The sequence below is a fragment of the Labrus mixtus genome, chromosome 23 (assembly GCF_963584025.1).
Source record: "Labrus mixtus chromosome 23, fLabMix1.1, whole genome shotgun sequence".
NCBI classification, from domain to species: Eukaryota; Metazoa; Chordata; class Actinopteri; order Labriformes; family Labridae; genus Labrus; species Labrus mixtus.
This window is the reverse complement of record NC_083634.1, coordinates 6,393,318-6,413,686: the sequence shown is the minus strand read 5'-3', so window position 1 is coordinate 6,413,686 and position 20,369 is coordinate 6,393,318. Positions and strand designations below refer to the sequence as shown.

General features: G+C 44.8%; 2 protein-coding genes across 2 annotated transcripts in view; both read left to right on the top strand.

The window, feature by feature from the left end:
* The first annotated feature begins 1,276 nt into the window (after positions 1–1,276).
* Positions 1,277–15,497, top strand: pygmb (phosphorylase, glycogen, muscle b). The gene is made up of 20 exons (XM_061030649.1): positions 1,277–1,628; positions 4,408–4,509; positions 5,369–5,447; positions 5,551–5,654; positions 5,799–5,930; positions 6,694–6,805; positions 6,904–6,986; positions 7,406–7,549; positions 7,760–7,852; positions 8,413–8,559; positions 8,651–8,814; positions 8,893–9,007; positions 9,184–9,285; positions 9,361–9,508; positions 9,598–9,656; positions 10,665–10,806; positions 10,946–11,153; positions 12,188–12,322; positions 12,508–12,574; positions 13,115–15,497. Exons 1-20 carry the CDS (start codon positions 1,386–1,388, stop codon positions 13,262–13,264), a joined length of 2,529 nt encoding a protein of 842 aa, XP_060886632.1. The 5' UTR covers positions 1,277–1,385; the 3' UTR covers positions 13,265–15,497.
* The window catches only part of LOC132958910 (protein C-ets-1-like), a 7,459-nt gene continuing 2,061 nt past the window's right edge, over positions 14,972–20,369 (top strand). Inside the window, exons 1-7 of the mRNA XM_061031992.1 lie at positions 14,972–15,072; positions 15,760–15,990; positions 16,527–16,582; positions 18,697–18,816; positions 18,899–19,102; positions 19,702–19,776; positions 19,875–20,060. Of these exons, the coding sequence (XP_060887975.1) occupies positions 14,972–15,072; positions 15,760–15,990; positions 16,527–16,582; positions 18,697–18,816; positions 18,899–19,102; positions 19,702–19,776; positions 19,875–20,060 (973 nt within the window). The remainder of the gene's footprint in view (positions 15,073–15,759; positions 15,991–16,526; positions 16,583–18,696; positions 18,817–18,898; positions 19,103–19,701; positions 19,777–19,874; positions 20,061–20,369) is intronic.

Sequence of the window (20,369 nt, the reverse complement as noted above, 5' to 3'; positions counted from 1 at the left end):
AGCCACCACCTAAATATGAATCCAGAGAGATATCAATAATAAAATAGTTATAGCTGTCTGGCAACATTAAGTTGCAAATATCAACTCGAATATTTGAACATAAACCGAGATATTAAGGTATGTGTTTATTTGTAGTCCAATAATGTTTTGCCAGATTTGGGCGCCGGATAGCCAAGTGTCCACGTCATGTCTCCAACGTACGGGGCGGTAGACATCATTCAACGGCCCTGGGTTCAATTCCAACCTCGTCACTCTGCTACAGGTCGTCCTCCACTGTCCTCCCAACGTTTCCTGTCTTTCTTCAGCTGTCATATCCAACAAAGGCAAAAAAAAGATACAGAATCACATTACGTCAGCATGTTATACTTTATTCCAGTGGTCATCAACTGGCAGCCAACGGGCCACATCCGGTCCCCCAAAGATTCCCATTCGGCCCCCAGAATCATCTCGGGTGATGAAACAGTAAACATAAAGATAAAATCCCAAGGCTGAAATACTCACATTAGGTTCCCCTCTGACACTATCTTCTTCACATCGGGCTCGACAGCTTTTATGTGCAAGCATATTTTAAAGTCCGGCCCCCACAGTGTACGTCAAGAAAAAAGCTGACCCTTGTACAAATATAGTTGATGACCCCTTCTTTATACCAAAATGAGGATATTTTGAAGCAACACTGAGCTATTTTAACAAACAAAAATGATAAAGGCCATAAAGAGTTTAATGACTGAGCTATTTAAAATTAGAAAGAAAGAAAGTGAGGCGATATTAGGTTACTCATATTTCCAGTCCAATAACAGATGGCAAAATTAAAACAATAAACTTTAAGCTTAACTCATATTCAATCAGCTCATTGAAAGAATATCTACAATTTAGTTTGGTTAATCCCAATAGACCATCTTGAAAAAATCCTCAGCTGAAGGGATGAGGCTCCATCGTTGGGAACTTTTTGTCCAAGTCCCAAAAACAAGTGTACTAAATTAAAACCGGAAAAAGAGACATATAAATGTCAAAATAAAAGCCACAATTAGATATTCTCTCCATATATTTCACACAGTTTGCTAATTCAGCGTTTAAAAAAAAAACGTTGATGTATTATGATTTTATAACTCCAGATTTAAGGTGTAGACGCCATATATAGTTATTTACTGTTTTGTTTGGAAATGTGTCAAAGAGTGTGACGCATTTGCTTGTGAGTTTTATTTTGAAAGGTCGGACCGGGAAAGCGTGTCTTCCTGCCGCCATCTTGACACAGAGTCTGTGTCGTATAAAAGCGGCTGGAGCGTCTCATCCCAGCGGCTGTGTGCTCAGGAGAGAGTCTGAAGAGAAGGTCGGAAGTGATATTAACTTATTAACACTTAACGTGAGAAAATAACCGGAAAGACAACATGGCCAGGCCGCTCTCAGACCAGGACAAGAGGAAGCAGATCTCCGTCCGGGGTCTGGCTGGGGTGGAAAACGTCTCGGACTTGAAAACTAATTTCAACAGGCACCTGCACTTCACCCTGGTCAAAGACCGGAACGTGGCCACCAAACGGGACTACTACTTCGCCCTGGCCAACACGGTGCGGGACTACCTGGTGGGCCGCTGGATCCGGACCCAGCAACACTACTACGAGAAAGACCCCAAAGTAAGATGCCGCAGTGATCCTGCACGTACACAGCTGACCGAGGGGAGGGGGGCAGGAGAGGAGAGGAGAGGGGGGCGGGGTCGCTCCTGCAGCATCATAATTTACGACCCTGCACGAGGGGGCGTGAGCGCGCTCTGTGCAGATTTCCCTTTTATCTCCATTTATAGAAATGTTCCGGCTACTTTGTCTCGTGCATTAAATGCGACGTCAGAGTGAGCATCTGCATGTGAGACTGTATGTGCGCGCGCGCGCGTGCGTGTGCACGCGGATATTTCCTGTCTGTGTGTTACATAATGTGCAGCTCGTGCATCTCAATCAGACTGACTAACCTTGATGGGTGTGTTTGTGTGAAGAGGATATCAACTCGTTCTGATCTGTGTGTGTGTGTGTGTGTGTGTGTGTGTGTGAGAGAGGCTCAACTGGTTGTCCAAATATGTGTTACGTAACGCGCTCCATCCATCCATCCATCACTAACACACACACACACACACACACACACACACACACATACTGACACTGCTCATCTCAAAATGGCCACACATTGTTTAAACAAACAGCTGAGAATAGACTGCATGTTTTTGCTCTTCATTTGACCATCTCCTCGACTAAATGTAAACACTCAGCAGCTCTGGTGCGTGACTGGAACAAGATGCTGAATGGAGGATTTAAAGGGCCAACACCTGTGTGTCGGGCTGCACTGAGTGCTGACCACAGATCATCCTGCTTCAAACTTCCTGTTTGTAATCCCTGACAGGGTTTAATGTTGACACCACACAAACCAAACGATGTTGGTCTGTTTCATACGTAGCACTCGGGGGGAAAATATGATGAATAAGTTTCTGGTGCTTGAGAGCTCAGCTGTACATTAAATTCATTTGTGTAAGCCTCAGGTTGTACTGCCATCTCACAGACCTGTGGTTAGTAAATACACCAAATAATGCTGAAGAACTTTCTGCAGATTGTTTGGAAAAGAACGCACGAGGCATCCAGCATGCACGCTGCAGCTATAAGACGAAGCTGCTGTTGTAAAAATATTTGATTATGCAAAAATCATCATGTAGCTGATTTAAGGGATGTTTTGATTACTATTCTGAATCTTAAGTCAGTAAATCCCTTTTTTAGAAATGAAGCACATCAGTGAAAGAATCCACTGTTCAGTGTTTGGTTTGGTCTTTTCTGCACGTACATTCCTGCTGCCACGGATACTCCCGAGGGGAACAAATGGGGATTCGTCCGCTGCAGAAAATAGTCCCTAATGTATGCACTGTTTAGTCCTGTCCCAAACTGCAAACCTTCTGTTACACACTGTAACACACTGCAATCCTGCCGCACAAGCTCTGCTCTGTTATTTATGCCGACCACTCGATGCCTTTGTTACTTTTGGCACACGTTCATTTTCCATGTTGCTTCCTTTGTGCAAAGTGCCCCCCCCCCACCCCCACCCTCACACACACACACACACACACACACAAACATCAGAAATGTCAACACAAGGTCAGAGACGTTCAGCAAGGACACACAAAGTTGCAGCTGCTTTTATCGTGCCCTAACATAAATTCTATTTAGTCTATTGGTCCATCATGAGCTCAGTGTTATTTCTCACAGAGTTGTGTTAGTGTGTGTTCCTGTGTGTTTCTGTGTTATACCCTTCGTGTCTCCTCTCTGTTCGGAGATATTGTGGGACGTGCTGCCACTTTTAGCTCCATGTCTGTTGTTGCCCTGACAGCAGCTGTTGTTTGTGACAGAGATAATGTTGCAGGAACACCAGGCGGAAGGCGTCCTCTTATCTTTTATTATTAGCGTCTGCTCAAGGGTCAGTCAGTGAGATGTATACAGACTGAAATGATAAAGTGACCTTACTATATGATCAGACATTAAGGAAACATGTTGAAGTGCTGGCTTCTCTGACAACAATGCAGCAGCCAGTATGTCCTCCTTCTAACTTTAGATTCTGGTCCTGAATGATCTGGATTTGTTTGGACCAGAGAAGGTAGGAGGTTTTAAGACACGCCCACACGACCGTTTTGGACTCCCCTCAGTTTGTCAGATATGAGAGCAGTTATCAGGTCAACAGGTGTTGCAGTGATGGAAGCGGGCAAGAGAAGTGGTTCAGATAGAAGTGATTGTACTCGACCTAAAAAGCCTCTGCATGTTTCTAATAAGCTCCACGAGCAGAAACGTGCTCAAACTAGGATCAATATTGGAGATGCTTTTGAAAAATGGAGAGAGGTTAGAACACAGAAAGGTTTACAGACCGATGCAGAGCTGGATAAACACTGAAGCTTCAGTGTCCACAACATGGAAACCTGTGAGAGCATCTACTTTAGAGAGGAGGGGGCGGGGGGCTAAGACATACAGTGGTAGCCCAAACACTGTCAGAATTTAATTTATCTTTTATAGCTTCACTCTCCTTCAGTTGCTGCTTCCAGTGCAGCTTGTTTTAAAACAGTTTTTAAATCAGATTTCACCCTGCGTCTTAAATTCTTTCAGTCCAGCCAACAAGATTCAGCTCAGTGGAGTGAGCTTGTTTCAAATTTTCATGCAGAACTTTTTGTTTTCAAAGAAAAAGAATGCTTGGTTTGCTAACAGAAGTTATTGATTTGCATTCCTGCATGGTGATATATTTCTGATTGCAGTGTCGGAGTTTTGCTCTCACATCTCTCTTCTTTTTGCAGTGCATAAAGTCAGATGTTTGTAAATGAATCATACGCATGACTAAAAGAATGTTAATGTTATGCAGTATTCTGATCTTCATCTGCTCTCCTCTGTCCTCCTGCAGCGTGTTTACTACCTCTCTCTGGAGTTCTACATGGGCCGGACTCTGCAGAACACCATGGTGAACCTGGCTCTGGAGAACGCCTGCGATGAAGCCACATACCAGGTGAGGCAAAGGATCATGGGAGTGGTGTTCTCACTGACATTCCTGCCCTCTTTGGTTTGGATGTGCGTGTTTCTCGCTTGTTGTAAAACAAACACAGGAAATTAGGGACTTTACTTCAGTGTCTGCAAAGCCAGAAGTTATTAAACACCTGAACAAAGAGTCAAACATCTGACCTCAAGTTCACTCGTCTTTCTGCTGCTTCTTTCACTGTATACTGTTAAAAAAAACATAGCCACCATGACATCATGTATTGGTTATTTCAGCTTGTTAGCCTTCATTATTGTCATTATAGAGGAGAAAGAGTTCATCAAATGCTAAATTAATAGATTCCTACAGTCTATGAACAGGGATAATTCATTAGCTGACTCATAAGATAGTTAGCGAACCAAGCTGCCGACGATATATTGAGCACAGACCGAGCAAAACCCTCAGATTTGAAAAATGAAGCCAACGTAGAATTCCAAAAAACTGCTGTTCCCCAAATGTCCACTTGAGGCTGAGACTATGCCCATGTTACATAGAGTCTATGGCATGGACTCCGATCGCTGCTAACATGAAAATACAATTATGTTCTTAAGTAACCGGTTGTAAAAAGTCCAATAAAGCTCAGAGAGCAGACAGCGTGCAGCTCCCACCTGTCACTCAAAGAGGCCACACCCCCTAATTCTACATCCCTTCTAGTGGACACTGGAGGAACTGCAGCTGTAAAGTTGGACATTTTAACATGGGGCTCTATGGGGACTGACTCACTGCAGGAGACAGACTCTAGTGGACACTGGAGGAACTGCAGATTTTATTGTACTAATGTCTTTTAATGTCTCAGATGTTCCTTAGTGACTTTATGAACTCTTTCCTGCAGTTGGGTCTGGACATGGAGGAGCTGCAGGACATCGAGGAAGACGCCGGTCTTGGAAACGGCGGTCTGGGGCGTCTGGCTGGTGAGCTTCCTCCTGATTGGCTGCTGACAGACAGTGATGTTTAGTGCTGTGGACAGTCCTGTCTCAAACACCCCCCCCCCCTTGTCATGTCTCCTCTCCTCAGCTTGTTTCCTGGACTCCATGGCCTCTCTGGGTCTGGCTGCTTACGGGTACGGCATCCGCTATGAGTTTGGCATCTTCAATCAGAAAATAGTCAACGGATGGCAGGTATGATCAGCTGTGATTTCTACGACTTAAAGAGATTTAGAGGAAAAGTTCCAACATAGCCTGGTTTGAACGTAATTTCTTATTAAGGGTTGAGTTTACACATTCAATCAAACATTTAAAAAACGTCACATTTTTCTGAAACAGGTGGAGGAGGCAGATGATTGGCTGCGGTACGGGAACCCCTGGGAGAAAGCTCGTCCTGAGTACATGCGGCCCGTTCACTTCTACGGCCGGGTGGAGCACACAGCAGAGGGCGTGAAGTGGGTCGACACTCAGGTAAGAGCACGTGAAGACGTCTGATTGAACATCAGTCGATACAGAATAATAATGCTCTGAATAATATGAAATCTAGTTAACGTTATAATCCTCCGAACGCACGCATGAGACGTTTCAGCCAAACCGTGAGCCCACACACCTGCAGTTTGTAGAAACGATTCCACAGACACACGAGATCTCACTGAAACTCACGGGATTAAACGAAACTTCAGAAGAAAAACAAACATGGAGGACGATGGCCGTGGTCAGCTGTCTGTGTGGTTTGTCTTCATGAGACTCCTGTTGTTGCCATAGTAACACAAGCTGCTCTTCTTCTTCAGTATCCCACTCGGCTCGGGGCTCGGTTGTGTTTATGTTCGCTGCCATGTTTGTGAGCTGTTAAAAAAGTCCGGTTAACATCCGGTTGGTGACGCTTCCCGGTTTGCTCGCTCTCATTGGCTATTGCAGGTATTCCATCAGAGGCAGCCCATTTTGGATTGCATATTGGGGAGGCTCCGGATCAGGAGCAGTAAAATATTTGTAGTGACACACTTGAGGGTTATTTGGACAAATAATTGGTTGCGACAACCCTCGAATCAGGCCACGCCCCCTCCGATCATTGGGCGGCAAATCATGGCACAAAAGGATCCTAAAATCGTCTGATGTGTAGCCGCCTTAGTCTGATCCTGACTGTTAGATTTAAATATAAGTCACACCCACTCCGGATGTTTCTGTTATGAACACTTTTGTATTTAATATCTTCTTGTTGCGTTTTGTTCCTCAGGTGGTTCTGGCTCTTCCGTACGACACTCCGGTCCCCGGCTACAGAAACAACATCGTCAACACCATGAGGCTGTGGTCGGCGAAGGCTCCGTGTGACTTCAACCTCAAAGACTGTCAGTGTTGTCGCCTCTGCTTTTTATAAACATCATGACGTCAATCTAAATATACTCCTGATATACTGCGAGTATAACACAAACATGTTGTTCCACAGTTAACGTGGGCGGGTACATTCAGGCGGTGCTGGACAGAAACCTCGCCGAGAACATCTCCAGAGTTCTTTACCCCAACGACAACGTGAGCACGTTCCTGATTCTGTGTACAAATAACTTCTCTCTGTGTCCGGGACTTCTGTTTGTTGAGAATCAGTATCATTTGATTATTATTGAGATGATATCAAAGGTTAAAATTCTGGTATCGTGACGACCATCATCCCCAGCATCGACCTTTTTTTTACAGTTTTGATTTTTGAATTTTAGTGTGAGGTCTGGAGAATATGATCCGAAGAAAAGAAAAGGAACAAAAAGTGTACAAATAATCAAAAAGACTGTTGATATGGATGGCTAGATGGATGATGGTAGATTGATGAATTTGTGCAAAATGTGAATGACTCCTCCCTGCACTCAGACCGTTCACAGATCCCAAACTGTGCATCAGTTATCTCGTATAAAGTGACCGCTGTTTCTGACCTCCGTGTTGTCCCTGTTCTCCTGCAGTTCTTCGAGGGGAAGGAGCTGCGTCTGAAGCAGGAGTACTTTGTGGTCGCTGCGACTCTTCAGGACATCATCCGACGATTCAAAGCTTCGAAGTTCGGATCCACGGAGTTTGTTCGACTGGACCTCTCCACGCTGCCGGACAAGGTGAACCATCCAACGTGTTTCATCTGATGTGGGCGGATAGGTTCAACAACTAACGGATATGTGATTCTTTTAAAACTCAGTGTTAACACCACTGCAGGTCTCTCTCGCTCTCTCTCTCTCTCTCTCCCCCCCCCCCCTCTCTCTCTCTCTTGTCAGTCCAATAAGTGTAAAGTGAAACGTTCTCTTTCTCCTCCTGTGTGTTTTCTTCAGGTGGCGATCCAGCTGAATGACACCCACCCTGCGATGGCGATCCCAGAGCTGATGAGGATCCTGGTGGACGTGGAGAAGCTCACCTGGGAGAAGGTGGGACACATTTCAGCAGAGCACAAACACAAACACGCAGACCTCTGAGCTTTCAGGTCGTCTCGGAGCGTAAAGAAAAAAACCTCGACACAAAGAGGAAATGTAACTCTCTGAAACATCCAACGCAGCAGACAAAACTGAATTTATCCCTGAATGAGAATCAGCTCTGAATACAGCGGAGACGAGGCAGAAAAGATCAACTTTGATAAACAGAATCAGATGCAAATAGAACAAGAAAATGTCAACAACGACACTTTTGAGATATCTGAAACTTTAAGAAATAAAATAAGTATTTATGTAAGATAAAAGAGAAAATCTACAGCCACACGACAACAGAAAAATACACAGCAAACCGGAAAACAAGGACATGGATGCAAATGAACCCTCTTTAAAAATGTAAAGGTTTTGTTCTTCCTGTCTCTGCAGGTTTGACAGATATGAACTTGCATGTTCTGCACTCGTCCAGTAAAAACAAACGTGTTCAAACATCCTGATGGTTCTTTCAGCTGCAGTGTCTGTGTGATTCTTCATGATTCTGCTCTCGTCTCCTCCACGTTCAGGCCTGGGACATCGTGGTCCGGACTTGTGCTTACACTAACCACACCGTCCTGCCTGAAGCTCTGGAGCGCTGGCCCGTCGACCTCCTTCAGAACCTCCTGCCCCGACACCTGGAGATCATCTACGAGGTCAACAGGAGGCACCTGGAGGTACGACACAAGCATGAAGATCTAGAAGGTCATACCAAAGATTTCACCATGTTATTCAGGGTTTTTTTTTTGTTCTGGTTCATCCCTGCAGAGGATCTCCAAGCTGTACCCCGGAGACGAGGACCGTCTGCGCAGGATGTCTCTGGTGGAGGAGGGAGGCATGAAGAAGATCAACATGGCTCACCTGTGCATCGTGGGCTCTCACGCCGTCAACGGAGTCGCCCGCATCCACTCTGAGATCATCAAAAGCACTGTGTAGGTCTCCTGTTGGTCTGCCGTATCACAGAACGCTGCTGAGAACATACGTTTGATTTCATCTCCTCTTCTCCTCAGGTTCAAGGATTTCTACGAGGTGGACCCTGAGAAGTTCCAGAATAAGACAAACGGCATCACACCGCGCCGCTGGCTGGTCATGTGCAACCCCGGGCTGGCCGAGGTCATCGCAGAGGTTAGAGCCGTTTCACAAACCCCAAGTAGAAACCTTAAAACAATATATCTGTTTCTATGAGCATGTGCCTCCTTCCAGTCGTTCAGATGTTACTCAGGATTCTTTGACATGATGAATTCACCTCATGATCCCCGTCAGGTAATAAATGTTGTGTTGCTCTGGATCCTTCCCCTCAGAGGATCGGTGAGGACTACATCCGGGACCTGGACCAGCTGCAGAAGCTGCTGGAGTTTGTGGACGACGACACCTTCATCCGGGACGTGGCCAAAGTCAAACAGGTGCTCGTTTCAGAGAGAGGCGCTCGTGCTTCAGCCTGTTTCAGAGTCAGTATCTAATCTCTGTTTCTTCATCAGGAGAACAAGATGAAGTTCGCCGCTCATCTGGAGGAACAGTACAAAGTGAAGATCAACCCTGACTCCATGTTCGACGTGCATGTGAAGAGGATCCATGAGTACAAGAGGCAGCTGCTCAACTGCCTGCACATCATCACGCTCTACAACCGTACGTGTCTGCAGCTTCCCCCGCTCGCTCGACAAACACGCTTTTATAAATTCAGAGTGTGAGTTACTCATTCATGTGTTTTTAATCAGGAATCAAGAAGGAACCAAACAAGTCGTGGACCCCCAGGACCATCATGATCGGAGGGAAGGTGAGCTGTACTAAGGGTCATGGCAGCGCACTTGTCAGCATGATATACTGGTTGAACTAAAAGTGTGATAAATACACCAGATTTTATAGAACACAATTCATTGTTCTACATTTTTAGGAGGAGGAAGAAAAAGAGACCAAATTCACTTTTTAACCAGGCTGTATATATGTTCATTTTTACAGCAGAAATAAACATTTAAATGGGGACTAGATAGCGCCTCTATTGGACGCTTGAGGAACTGCAGTTTTTGCACCTATGAGGTTGCAGCCTGTATTAAAGGTCCCATATTATACTTTTTCTGGTTTTATATGCTCTTTAGTGTGTTTTCCAAGTGTCCTGTGCATGTTTAGGCACATCTATGTGCAAAAATTCAAAGTCTGTGGAAACACGGCTTCTCCTACGTCCTCCTGTTAGCTGTAGCATTAGCTGCATGTAACACTCGGTTCTAGCCCCCCTCGATAAAAATTTGTCAGTCTGACGTCATTGTCAGTGTGAGATCACTGATCTAAGCCCATTGGCTCGTTGTGGCAAGCCCAGCAGCTCATGTTGCGCGCCCGTTAACTTCTGTAGCACGCCCACGATATGCCGGAGCCTGCGGTAGCACAGTAGTGCTAAGGTGCTAATGTTTATGCTCCCCTCGGACGGAGCCAGTGGCTGCATTCCCAATATGGTAAAAGAGGTGGGACATTTCCGAGAAGCGTGCTGAGCAACTGACCAATAATGACAGAGCGGATCGGCAGACCAATCAGAGCAGACTTGGCCCACGTGGGGTCTAACAGTGTGGGCACAGCAGAGCGTAGCTGACGGACTCAGAGCGTAGAGGGAGCAAGGAGGAGCAGTACATGAAAACAGACACTTTTTTCAGACTTTAGCTATTGTGAACGTACAAAAGTAGGTACATAGATTAAATATACGAACCCCAAAAAGGGCATAATATTTAAACAAACATGTCTTGTACCGTGGAAGCGTGTTTACATTCCTCAACCTGACAGTGCTTTGTGTTTGCAGGCGGCTCCCGGTTATCACACGGCCAAGATGATCATCAAGCTGATCACTGCCATCGGAGACGTCGTCAACAACGACCCCGTGGTCGGAGATCGCCTCAAAGTCATCTTCCTGGAGAACTACCGGGTCACACTGGCTGAGAAAGGTCATCTTTATTCAAAAATACAAGTCATTCATGTTTGACATTTTAAAGCTGCTTCTTTCTTTCTCACATTTTGGGATGCAGTGTTTTTTACATGAAGATTTATACCCCCCCCCCCCCCCCCCCCGTCTCTGTCCTGCAGTGATCCCGGCAGCCGACCTGTCGGAGCAGATCTCCACGGCGGGCACGGAGGCGTCCGGCACCGGGAACATGAAGTTCATGCTGAACGGAGCGCTCACCATCGGCACCATGGACGGAGCGAACGTAGAGATGGCCGAGGAGGCCGGAGAGGAGAACCTCTTCATCTTCGGGATGAGGGTGGAGGATGTGGAGGCCATGGACAAGAAGGGGTGAGGCTTTGACGTTCTACACGTTGGGAAGTTATTTCTGGATGAGATGCAATCACAGGAGACGACAGTAGAACACGTCTGTGTAGCGATTCAAATGTATGCATTGATGTCCAGCTAGCAGAAGCTACCGGTCATACCAACGTCTGCATATAAACAGCTAAAGAAGCCACAAGATGCTACTTGAAGCCTCTTGTTGAGCACTTTGGCCAGTGCCATCTTGTTTCTTTTGGAGCCAGCAGTGACCATATATGGGCAAGAGGTTTGGGCTAAAGAGCTGCAAGGGGTTAGCAAACACAAAGCTGAAGTATGTGTCCCTAGCTGGTGTATGAGCTGTTCATGAGCCAGGTGTTCTTCTCACAGACTCAGATAGCTGCTAATGGTTGCTAACATGTAAATGAAATAGAGTTCTAATGTGACTGGTGGTAAAAATTGGAGGTCAGACTTGTGGACCAGAGATTAAAGGTCAGGGACTGAATTAGCTGAGGTGACACTTAGCAGACAGCTAGCAGCTCCCACCTGTCAGTCAAGGAGGCCACGCCCCCTAATTCTAAATCCCTTTAAGCCTTACTATAATGTAAACAAGTGAGTTGTATAAACATTCAGCCCGTACAGTTGAAGAGAGAAATGAGCTCTAGAGACCCAAACTGTTTTAGTACCAGACTGTAAACATGTTTATTTTAACATGGGGCTCTATGGGGACTGACTCACTGCAGGAGACTGACTCTAGTGGACACTGGAGGAACTGCAGCTTTAGGATACATCGTCCTTTTCTTCATTCTTTAGCTCAACCTGACCATGTGAATCATGACAGAGGTAAAGCCTTAGTCATGTATGTTACTTTCAGATCAAGGTTTTTCAGGTAATTTCCGTGAGCAAGAAAATACAGTAAATAAACCTCGTTGGGTTCACAGAGCAGGGTCAGGATGTCATATTTAGATGGATTATGTCAGGATTGATGTCAAAGAAGCAGCAATGGGCAGGGTAACCGAAAGTTACTAAATGACTCCCCGTGTTGCTCCGTTTTTCTCTCTCAGCTACGACGCCTTGTCGTACTATAACCGGATCCCTGAGCTGAGGCAGGCGATGGATCAGATCTCAGGAGGCGCGTTCAGCCCCGCACAGCCCGACCTCTTCAAAGACCTCGTCAACATGCTGATGCACCACGACAGGTGAGAGCACACAGACGGGAGTCAGCATGACAGAATGTGCTGACACAGAGACAGAGCTGCAGAGTCATCGGTTATATACATCTTTCAAACGTAGACGCACGTCTTTATCTTCAACCCTCAGGTTTTATTTAAACTCGTGTGACCTGTTCTCTCCTCCTGTGTACGTGTGTGTGTGTGTGTTGCAGGTTTAAGGTGTTTGCAGATTATGAAGACTACATCCAATGTCAGGACAAAGTCAGCGCGCTCTACAAGGTCAGTGTGTAAGAGAGGAAGTCAAGAAGAGCCTGATAATGACCACATTATCAAGCAGTCCAACTCAGCCTGATGAGTTTCTTTATTTAACTTAAAGAGTAACTCAACCCTCAGACCTCTTATTACAGCTGGAAACATCTGTATGTGTGCAGCATCCCTAAAAATGTTCCTCTTTCTACTCTCTTGTTTATTGAGCTAACATATCAAACTACATGGTACTTATATAACTGTTCTCTGCACGCCATTATTAGTTAACCGTCTGCAGCCGCTCCAAAATGAATTTCAAATAAGACTTTCATTCTGCTCCCACCTTGTCTTTGATTCACTACATACTTCCATCCAGCAGGGGGCAGTGTTTAGCTTTTAATGTTGAATCAAAATAAAATGGCAGAGGCAGTGACCTCCTGCTGTGAGTCTATTAGAAAGAAACCAATCTGTAAGTTTTACAATCTCCCCCTCCTCCTCCCCTTTCTCCTCCTCTTCCTCCTCCTCCTCCCCTTTCTCCTCCTCATCTTCCTCCTCCTCCCTTTGCACTAACAGAATCCTAAAGAGTGGACCAAGATGGTGATCTATAACATCGCCGGCTGCGGTAAATTCTCCAGCGACCGGACCATCTCCCAGTACGCCCGGGAGATCTGGGGCATGGAGCCCAGTTTGGAGAAGATCGCTGCTCCTGACGATCCTCGCTAAACCACGTCTGCCTCCTCCTCCTCCTCCTCCTCGCTGTGGTCCAACCACTGAAGAAGAACCCTGTAGCTTTTACACTGTGTACTGTGGCATTCTTTCTCTACTTTATTAACCCCTCAGCTGGTTTCAGTCCATCGTGTAGCAACATATATATATGACCGTTTCAGAATCTGTATTATTTCCCTCTCAGCACCAGCGACGCTTCTCTTCACTGATTGGTGTAAACCTTGTGGCTCCGTGTCGGCCTTTCAGCAACCAAGAACTCACCTGGATTCACCTCAGAATCGCAGGATTCTTCAGCTGCAGTGAAAACATTAAAGATGCATCTCCTTACTGTTGTTTAAAATATCCATAGTTCCAAAAATGCTCCTCATTTCTGAGATTTGAACATTTGAGGCTAAACTTTTTGTGTTCTTTACAAAATGAGGAGCTTTTATCTTTAACTAGAATTCCACTGAGTGGTTTTCAAGAAACCGTGATATCTAACCATGATTGCCCTTCACTAAGTCCCGCCCCCTTGTTACCAGTAAAGCGTACTGTTCTTGATTGGTGTATAACGCAGTTTATAAGCCCGAAGCGGACACACAACCAAAGATTTATGGTGAACACTTTTGAATTCTGTTTGTTTTCTTGAGATCTAGATTTCTTTATTCTGATATCACGGGATTCACAAGTTAACTTTTAGAGATCACAAGAAAATTTCTGAAATGAACTCGTTATCACAAGCATCGCTGTTCCCGAAATAACGAGATAAGTAAGTGGAGACCTCGAGAAAACAACTGAAATGAAGTCGATATCACTGGAAAAAGGAGTATGATAAAATGTAAGGGCTTGTGTGAGTAACCGTAATGAACAGTAACTGATTATCGACTCAATAAAGTGATACTCAAAAGCATTTATTATCCGTAACGTTAGCTAGATTGCTACTTAGTCTAACATTAGCTACAGAGTTTGATAAAAGCGTGAAGAGAGGCTGAAACCTCGTTATGCTGCAGTGGATGGATTTTATATCTTCAACAACACAAACTACAACGTGATTTGTTGACTTGAAACCTCCTGAATCGATGCAGGAAGAAGCTGCTAATGTTAGCCTGATAGCGAGACCTGACCCGAGACAGGCTTTCACAGATTTAGACTTTTTTTAAATTAAGATTGTAACCCCACGAATGAATGTAGTCGACTCGTTTTTATGAGCTCGTTGGTTTTGGAAGCAACATTTAGCTTAAAGTACAACGCCAGCTAGCCAGACATGCTAACGGTTACAGTTTATGAACACGTCTTCACCACGTTGAAAAATATAAAGTTTGTTCAACCAATCACGCTAAATCAGGGTTTTCAAAGCTATGAATGGATAACTGTCGTTGGGGGAGGGGTTTAGCAAAGGGTCAACTCAAACCACATTCCCAATATTTACATGGTAGCCATTTTTCTGAGAGTTCACACTAATCTTGGGAAGCTCAGACGCCATTATTGCTTCAGTTGTTTCTCCGTGTTTAAAGTTTTCACAGTTCTAAACAAAGGGAATCTGCTAACGGCTATTGTTGCTTTGAATTAGCCGAATACTAACATTAGCTAATAGGTTAATGTGTTTGTCAGATTCTTCACGTTTATACAACTTGTAGATCTTAAACACCAATAAGACATCATGTCAGCATCCCGCTCTTTGCATTACTTTGAAAGAAAAATGGCCGCCGTGTGAAAATGCCCAATATGGCTGCCAAAACCAGCAAACACGCCGGTACACCTCAGCACTGTTCTGGTCTCAAAGCAACACGTCTTCCACTGAAGCAGCGAGGACTCACGGCAGCACTGTGACCGAAGGTGACTCGCGCTCGCCTCGGGTTAACGCTCAGATTTCCGCTCTGTCAGTGTTTTCTGTTCTCTCTCTGCGTGTTATTCTCAGCATGTTTGTGTGTCTCTGTCCCTCTAAGTGACCTGTGTTAGACATTAACGAAGCCTTCTCTGCCTAAAACCTAAGTGACTGAACTTACCTGTTGAAGGTGTGTGTATTTTGTGGTGTATCCGTGTGTGTGTGTGTGTGTGTGTGTGTGTGTAACATAGACGAGTCCTCGACACTCTGGATATCAGTCGATTGATGTACTGTAACAACATCCTGTCCTGCTTCAGCTGCTGTTTCTGACTGAAGAAAGAACTGTCCACCAAACTGAACCTCACACCTCACTGTCAGTCAGAGCTTTTCTTTTTTTAGTCAATAAATGATCAAAATAAATCCTCACACGACTCGGTTCATTTTGTTCGTTTGACATGAAATATAGGACCCTGTGTCCACCTAGTGTTTTTTGGGCATAAAAAAGTTCTGACTCCGAGTGAAGCGTTTGTGCACTAAGAAGAAAAAGCGTCCTGTCTCTATGACAACAGTCTGTTGACAACGGCCGCTGTACGACCCACACTGCTCCGTTACTTTTTACTGCATGTTTCATCTGGTATCAAATCTGTTCTTTTTTCAGGATATGAGGTGTTCATTCATTTTCTTCCAGGGTCGGGTCGCAGTGGCAGCAGGTCGCCCCAGACTTCCATACCCAGCGACGCTCTCCAGCTCCTCCTGGGGGATCCCAAGACCAGAAGGGATATACAATCCGTCCAATAAACTGGAGGTCTATCCCAGGGATCTACAGGGTGGACGGAGCGGAAACGCTCTCCATTTACCAGTCGACCTACGATCCAACCCTCGCCTGCTGTGCTCATGAGCCTTTGGGTGGAGACGCAACGTTCGTGCACAAACAGTTTATTGTCTTGAATTGAATTTTAGAAAAGAAAAGAAGCCAGCTGACTTCAGAGCGTAAGAAGCGAGTGACCAGAACATTCATAGAAATGTATAGGAGTCAAAAGTAAGTTTCCCCAAAAAAATAATACTCAAGTAAAGAACAGATACTCAAAATAATACTCGAGTAAATTGACTTTGTTTACAGTTAACATCTCGGCTCCACCAGCCGATCTCTAACTGCATGGACTCTTGCTCCAAATGAGCGTGATGAAACACATCAGTGCCTGTCATGGGGGGATTTTGGCTTCACTTTACAACAGGAGGAGCTGGAGACGCGTCGTCCATCTTTATATACATCCCATGAATAAACAGTAAAATACACTCTTTGTAAACATCCTCCTCTTTCTCTCCTGGCCTCAGACCTTTTCCTCCAGCTCCTCCCACCTCCACATGATTGACACTTGTCCATCACAGCGGTCCTCCTCCCCCTCCTCCCCCCACTCATATTAAAGGATCATTGCCCCCTTTCTGCGGCCCCAGTTTGTCCCACCTGATCCCTGAACCCCGACGCAGGAGGATGGACTGCAGTACGTACGGTAAGACGACGATTCCTCCGTCTCCTCTGTGTTTTATTTCACATTTTAATTGGCTGTTTTTTTATATATTTAATGATTTATTCACAGCTGTAATCACACATAATCATTAAAACACAAAATATTATCCTTAAACTTTGATGTTACACTCGTGTAAATCCTTTAAATGCATTCTAAGATTTTAATGGTGCACGATCTGTTGAACTTGAAAATGAAAAGGTCGACTTGTTGGATCTGGCAGAGCGTCTGGACGTATTTTTACGGCCTTTGTTTCTGGTCGAGTCGTCTCAGGTCTCACAGTGTGCAGAAATCCTTCAAAACACAAATGCCATAACAAACAGATTTACATGATAAAGGAAAGATAAAAGAGCAAGCATTTGAAAAGAAAATCTAAGCTGTTAGTTTGTAACAAATCACAGACGGTTATAAAACAGGAAGATAAACCGAATCATAACTTCTATTTAACACACCGGCAGAGGGGACAGATTCAAACAGTAGCTGTAGAAAACGAGAGGACACTTTGGACTTCCCTGTTTCATGTACGGAAACTGGAGGAGAATCCTTCAATATCAGAGCGAAGACGAAGACTCCTAAATACTAAGAGTCGCTTCAAGTGACAAAATTCTTAGAATCAGGACATTTTCCCCTCAAAGTTCAGACTAGATCCGTGTAAAGTTATTCACGAAGCTTCTTGAGAGCTCCTCAGGTGAGAAACTGTGAAGAGGACTTTAAAACAGGATGAAGAGTTTCTCAAGCTGAGGAGAAAACGGAGAAATGTTCTTCAGACACTCGTTATTATTGATGATGATGATGGTAATGAAGATGGCTTTTGTTTGATAGCGATGACTTTAAAGATGACTTCTATACTGATTAGTTCAGGGGTGGGCAACTGGCGGCCCGGGGGCCACATGAACCCTCAACGTGGTCCTCAGGTCTATTTTTACATATCAATTAATTGGAAACATGAAAAAAACATGACAAAATCTGCCATGAAACCATGAAAACCAGAAATATGTTCATAATAATATTTGATCACTGGTATATGTTGAGTTAAATTTGAGACATAATTGACTGTAATCGTTTTTCTATCCTACAATGTGGCCCTCTGGCAGTGAGAATTAAATGAATGTGGCCCTTGCTGTGACCAAAGTTGCCCATCCCTGGATTAGAGCTCTCAAGAACTGCGGTCGATGTTGTGCTTTGCCTCCGGTCACTTCCTGTCAGCACCTGTGTGTCCAATCGGACTCAAAACGGATCTTTTGCTCTTACTGACATTATTTCCTTTTTCTAGATCGTTGCTTGTGTTGTTCTTACTCTCTGATGTACGTCGCTTTGGATAAAAAAGTGAATTGTAGACATGAAGAAGAATCTTTTTGACTCATATCGGGCTCAACAGACATCAATAATTCATGCAGACATTTCAATCCATCTCTGACTTTATTCAGCTCAAAGTGAGACATGCATGTTGAGTTTCTCTACATGTGGTTACCTCCACAGGTGCATCCAATCACTGATTAACCCTTTACCTGATGATGTAACGATCAGCATGTGAAGTGGCTGCACAAGTGGGCATGTGGTTTCAAACATCTTGTAGGCGTCATCACACAGAAATGTTTTTGTCACTTTAGTTTACGTGAGATTAGTGCGATGGCAGATGTAACCAAAGTAGCGCTGGTAACGTTGCTAACTGGACTCACACATACATACACAGTTACTCTCCCACTGCTGATGAGCAGAGACGCCTGATTGGATGACTTTGAAAAATGAAATGGTCATTGTAGAGGAATGGCGAAAACATTGTTGTTGACTTGGCGTGCGCATTAACACTCCAGTGCGTTTTGCATTTTCATGTGGACGAAGATGCTTTTGAGAACTTCTATTTTTTAAAACGGAGGAGGAAAACCTCTGTTTAAAAAAATTCCCGTCTACGTACATACATAACAACAGGGTCGACCGCGCCTCCTCACTAAGATGAAAGTTTTGGTCTCAGAGTCGCTCGGAGAATGTTCCTAAATCACTCCTAAGATAAAAACCCTTGCCGCTCTCTGAGAGGATTCTCAGAACGTTTGTGAGTATGTGCTTGTCTGACAGCAACTGATCTGTTCCTGTTGTCTCAGAGATGGACCCGCTGGAGGTCCCTCCTCTCACCCCGACCAGTAAGGAGGTCCTCAGCCAGGCGCTGAAGGCGTCTTTCTCTGGATTCTCTCAGGAGAGGATCAACCATCACTTCCCTCAAGGTGAACGTCAGAATATGAGTTTATCAATCAGAGCTTTGTTTCTACATGAGCTCTGGATTTATCTGTTTCTGTGTCTGTGCAGACGTCACCCTGTGGTCTGAGTGGGAGGTGAACTTCTGGTTGGACTGGTGCCAGGCTGAGTTCGGCCTCAGCTGTCTCGGGTCAGACCTGAGGGGCCTGCAGGGGGCGGAGCTCTGCGGCCTGGACAGAGAGGCTTTCCTGAACCTGACGTCAGACTGCACGGCCGGCGAGATCCTGTGGGAGCATCTGGAGGACATGAGGAGAGGTGAAACACTCATTCCTACTCGTCTAAAATATTTGGTATGTACCGGGGCTAGTCTGACTGTAAACAAAGACAACGCTGGGAAAATGAATACTTGGCCGTTAGCCATTTAACGCTAACCACTGGCTACACTGGACACCCAAAAAGATGGCAGATGGTCAGTCCCAGAGGACATCATAGACCGTATAAAACATGGACGTAGACTAGTTTACTGATCGGCTGTTTTTCCACGTCATTACTGTGATTCGAAGGAAAACGCCTCTTTCTAAAATAAATAATATTTTTTATACATTTGTAGTTTGATTTTTATCTGTGGTTACGGCCTAAGTGAGTGACACGCCCCCTAAACACAAGATGATGATTTATCAGAGATAAACCCTAAACCCTAACCCTGGTCTCGGTCTTGGTCTTGTCTCGGTCTAGGTCTTGGTCCCGGTTACTGTGGTCTTGACTACAACAGTACACTGTCCAGATCACAACTATTTAGTTAGCTCTATGTTTGTTTTGAGCTTTTGCTACTCTGAGGAAATAAATGTATGTATGGTATGCGCGTGTGTAAAACTCAACTCTGACGTAAATATCTTTTCATTTGAATTCTCCAGAGAACGAATACGACTGCAGCTCGTCTTTAACCACGTGCACATTGTCGTCTTACTGCCAGCTGCAAACAAACAAAGGTAAGAATGTCGTAACACATCTTCTCTTTACTTTGTCGTAGCGATCATAATTCCGCGCTCTCCCATAAACGTGTGATTCATCGTCCGCCTTTCCTCAGAAAACTTCTCCGACTACGTTCAGGATCATCCAGACAAACACGCTTATCACGCTCAGTACCATCACGCCGAGCGGACGGAGCTGCACGCTCTGGACTCTGTGAGCGTCCAACATCAGGATTATTATCTCCTCAAATCTGAAGACCCGACGAGCAGCCTGAACACAGATCTGCTGCTCGAAACAGGAGGTGAAAAACTGTTCAGGTTTCAATGTGCCAATAAGCCGACAGAGAATGATCCGTTAGAGGTGATTTTATAGATCTGTCATTAAATTCTGCTTTGCTTGTTTCTGCTCATTTTGTAGTTTCAAACTGTTCTTTAAATGGTTTCTGCTTTAACTTCGTCCACGTAGCCGAGAGACAATTAACACATCTGGTTTTAAAATATCGATTATTTACTTTTGTAGGAATGTTGCCTTTTTGGGGACTGCAGCAGAAATTAACCCGAGGAAGTTTTTTGTGCTCATCAGAGGGTTTTATTTAACTTCAGCTTGTTTT

Bases quoted from the DNA above. Each gene is read 5' to 3' on its own strand.
- pygmb (XM_061030649.1), top strand. From the start codon at position 1,386: ATGGCCAGGCCGCTCTCAGACCAGGACAAGAGGAAGCAGATCTCCGTC. The intron at 6,987-7,405 runs GTGAGCACGTTC...GTTCTCCTGCAG, and splicing joins TTCTTTACCCCAACGACAAC to TTCTTCGAGGGGAAGGAGCT. The intron at 10,807-10,945 runs GTCATCTTTATT...TCTGTCCTGCAG, and splicing joins GGTCACACTGGCTGAGAAAG to TGATCCCGGCAGCCGACCTG.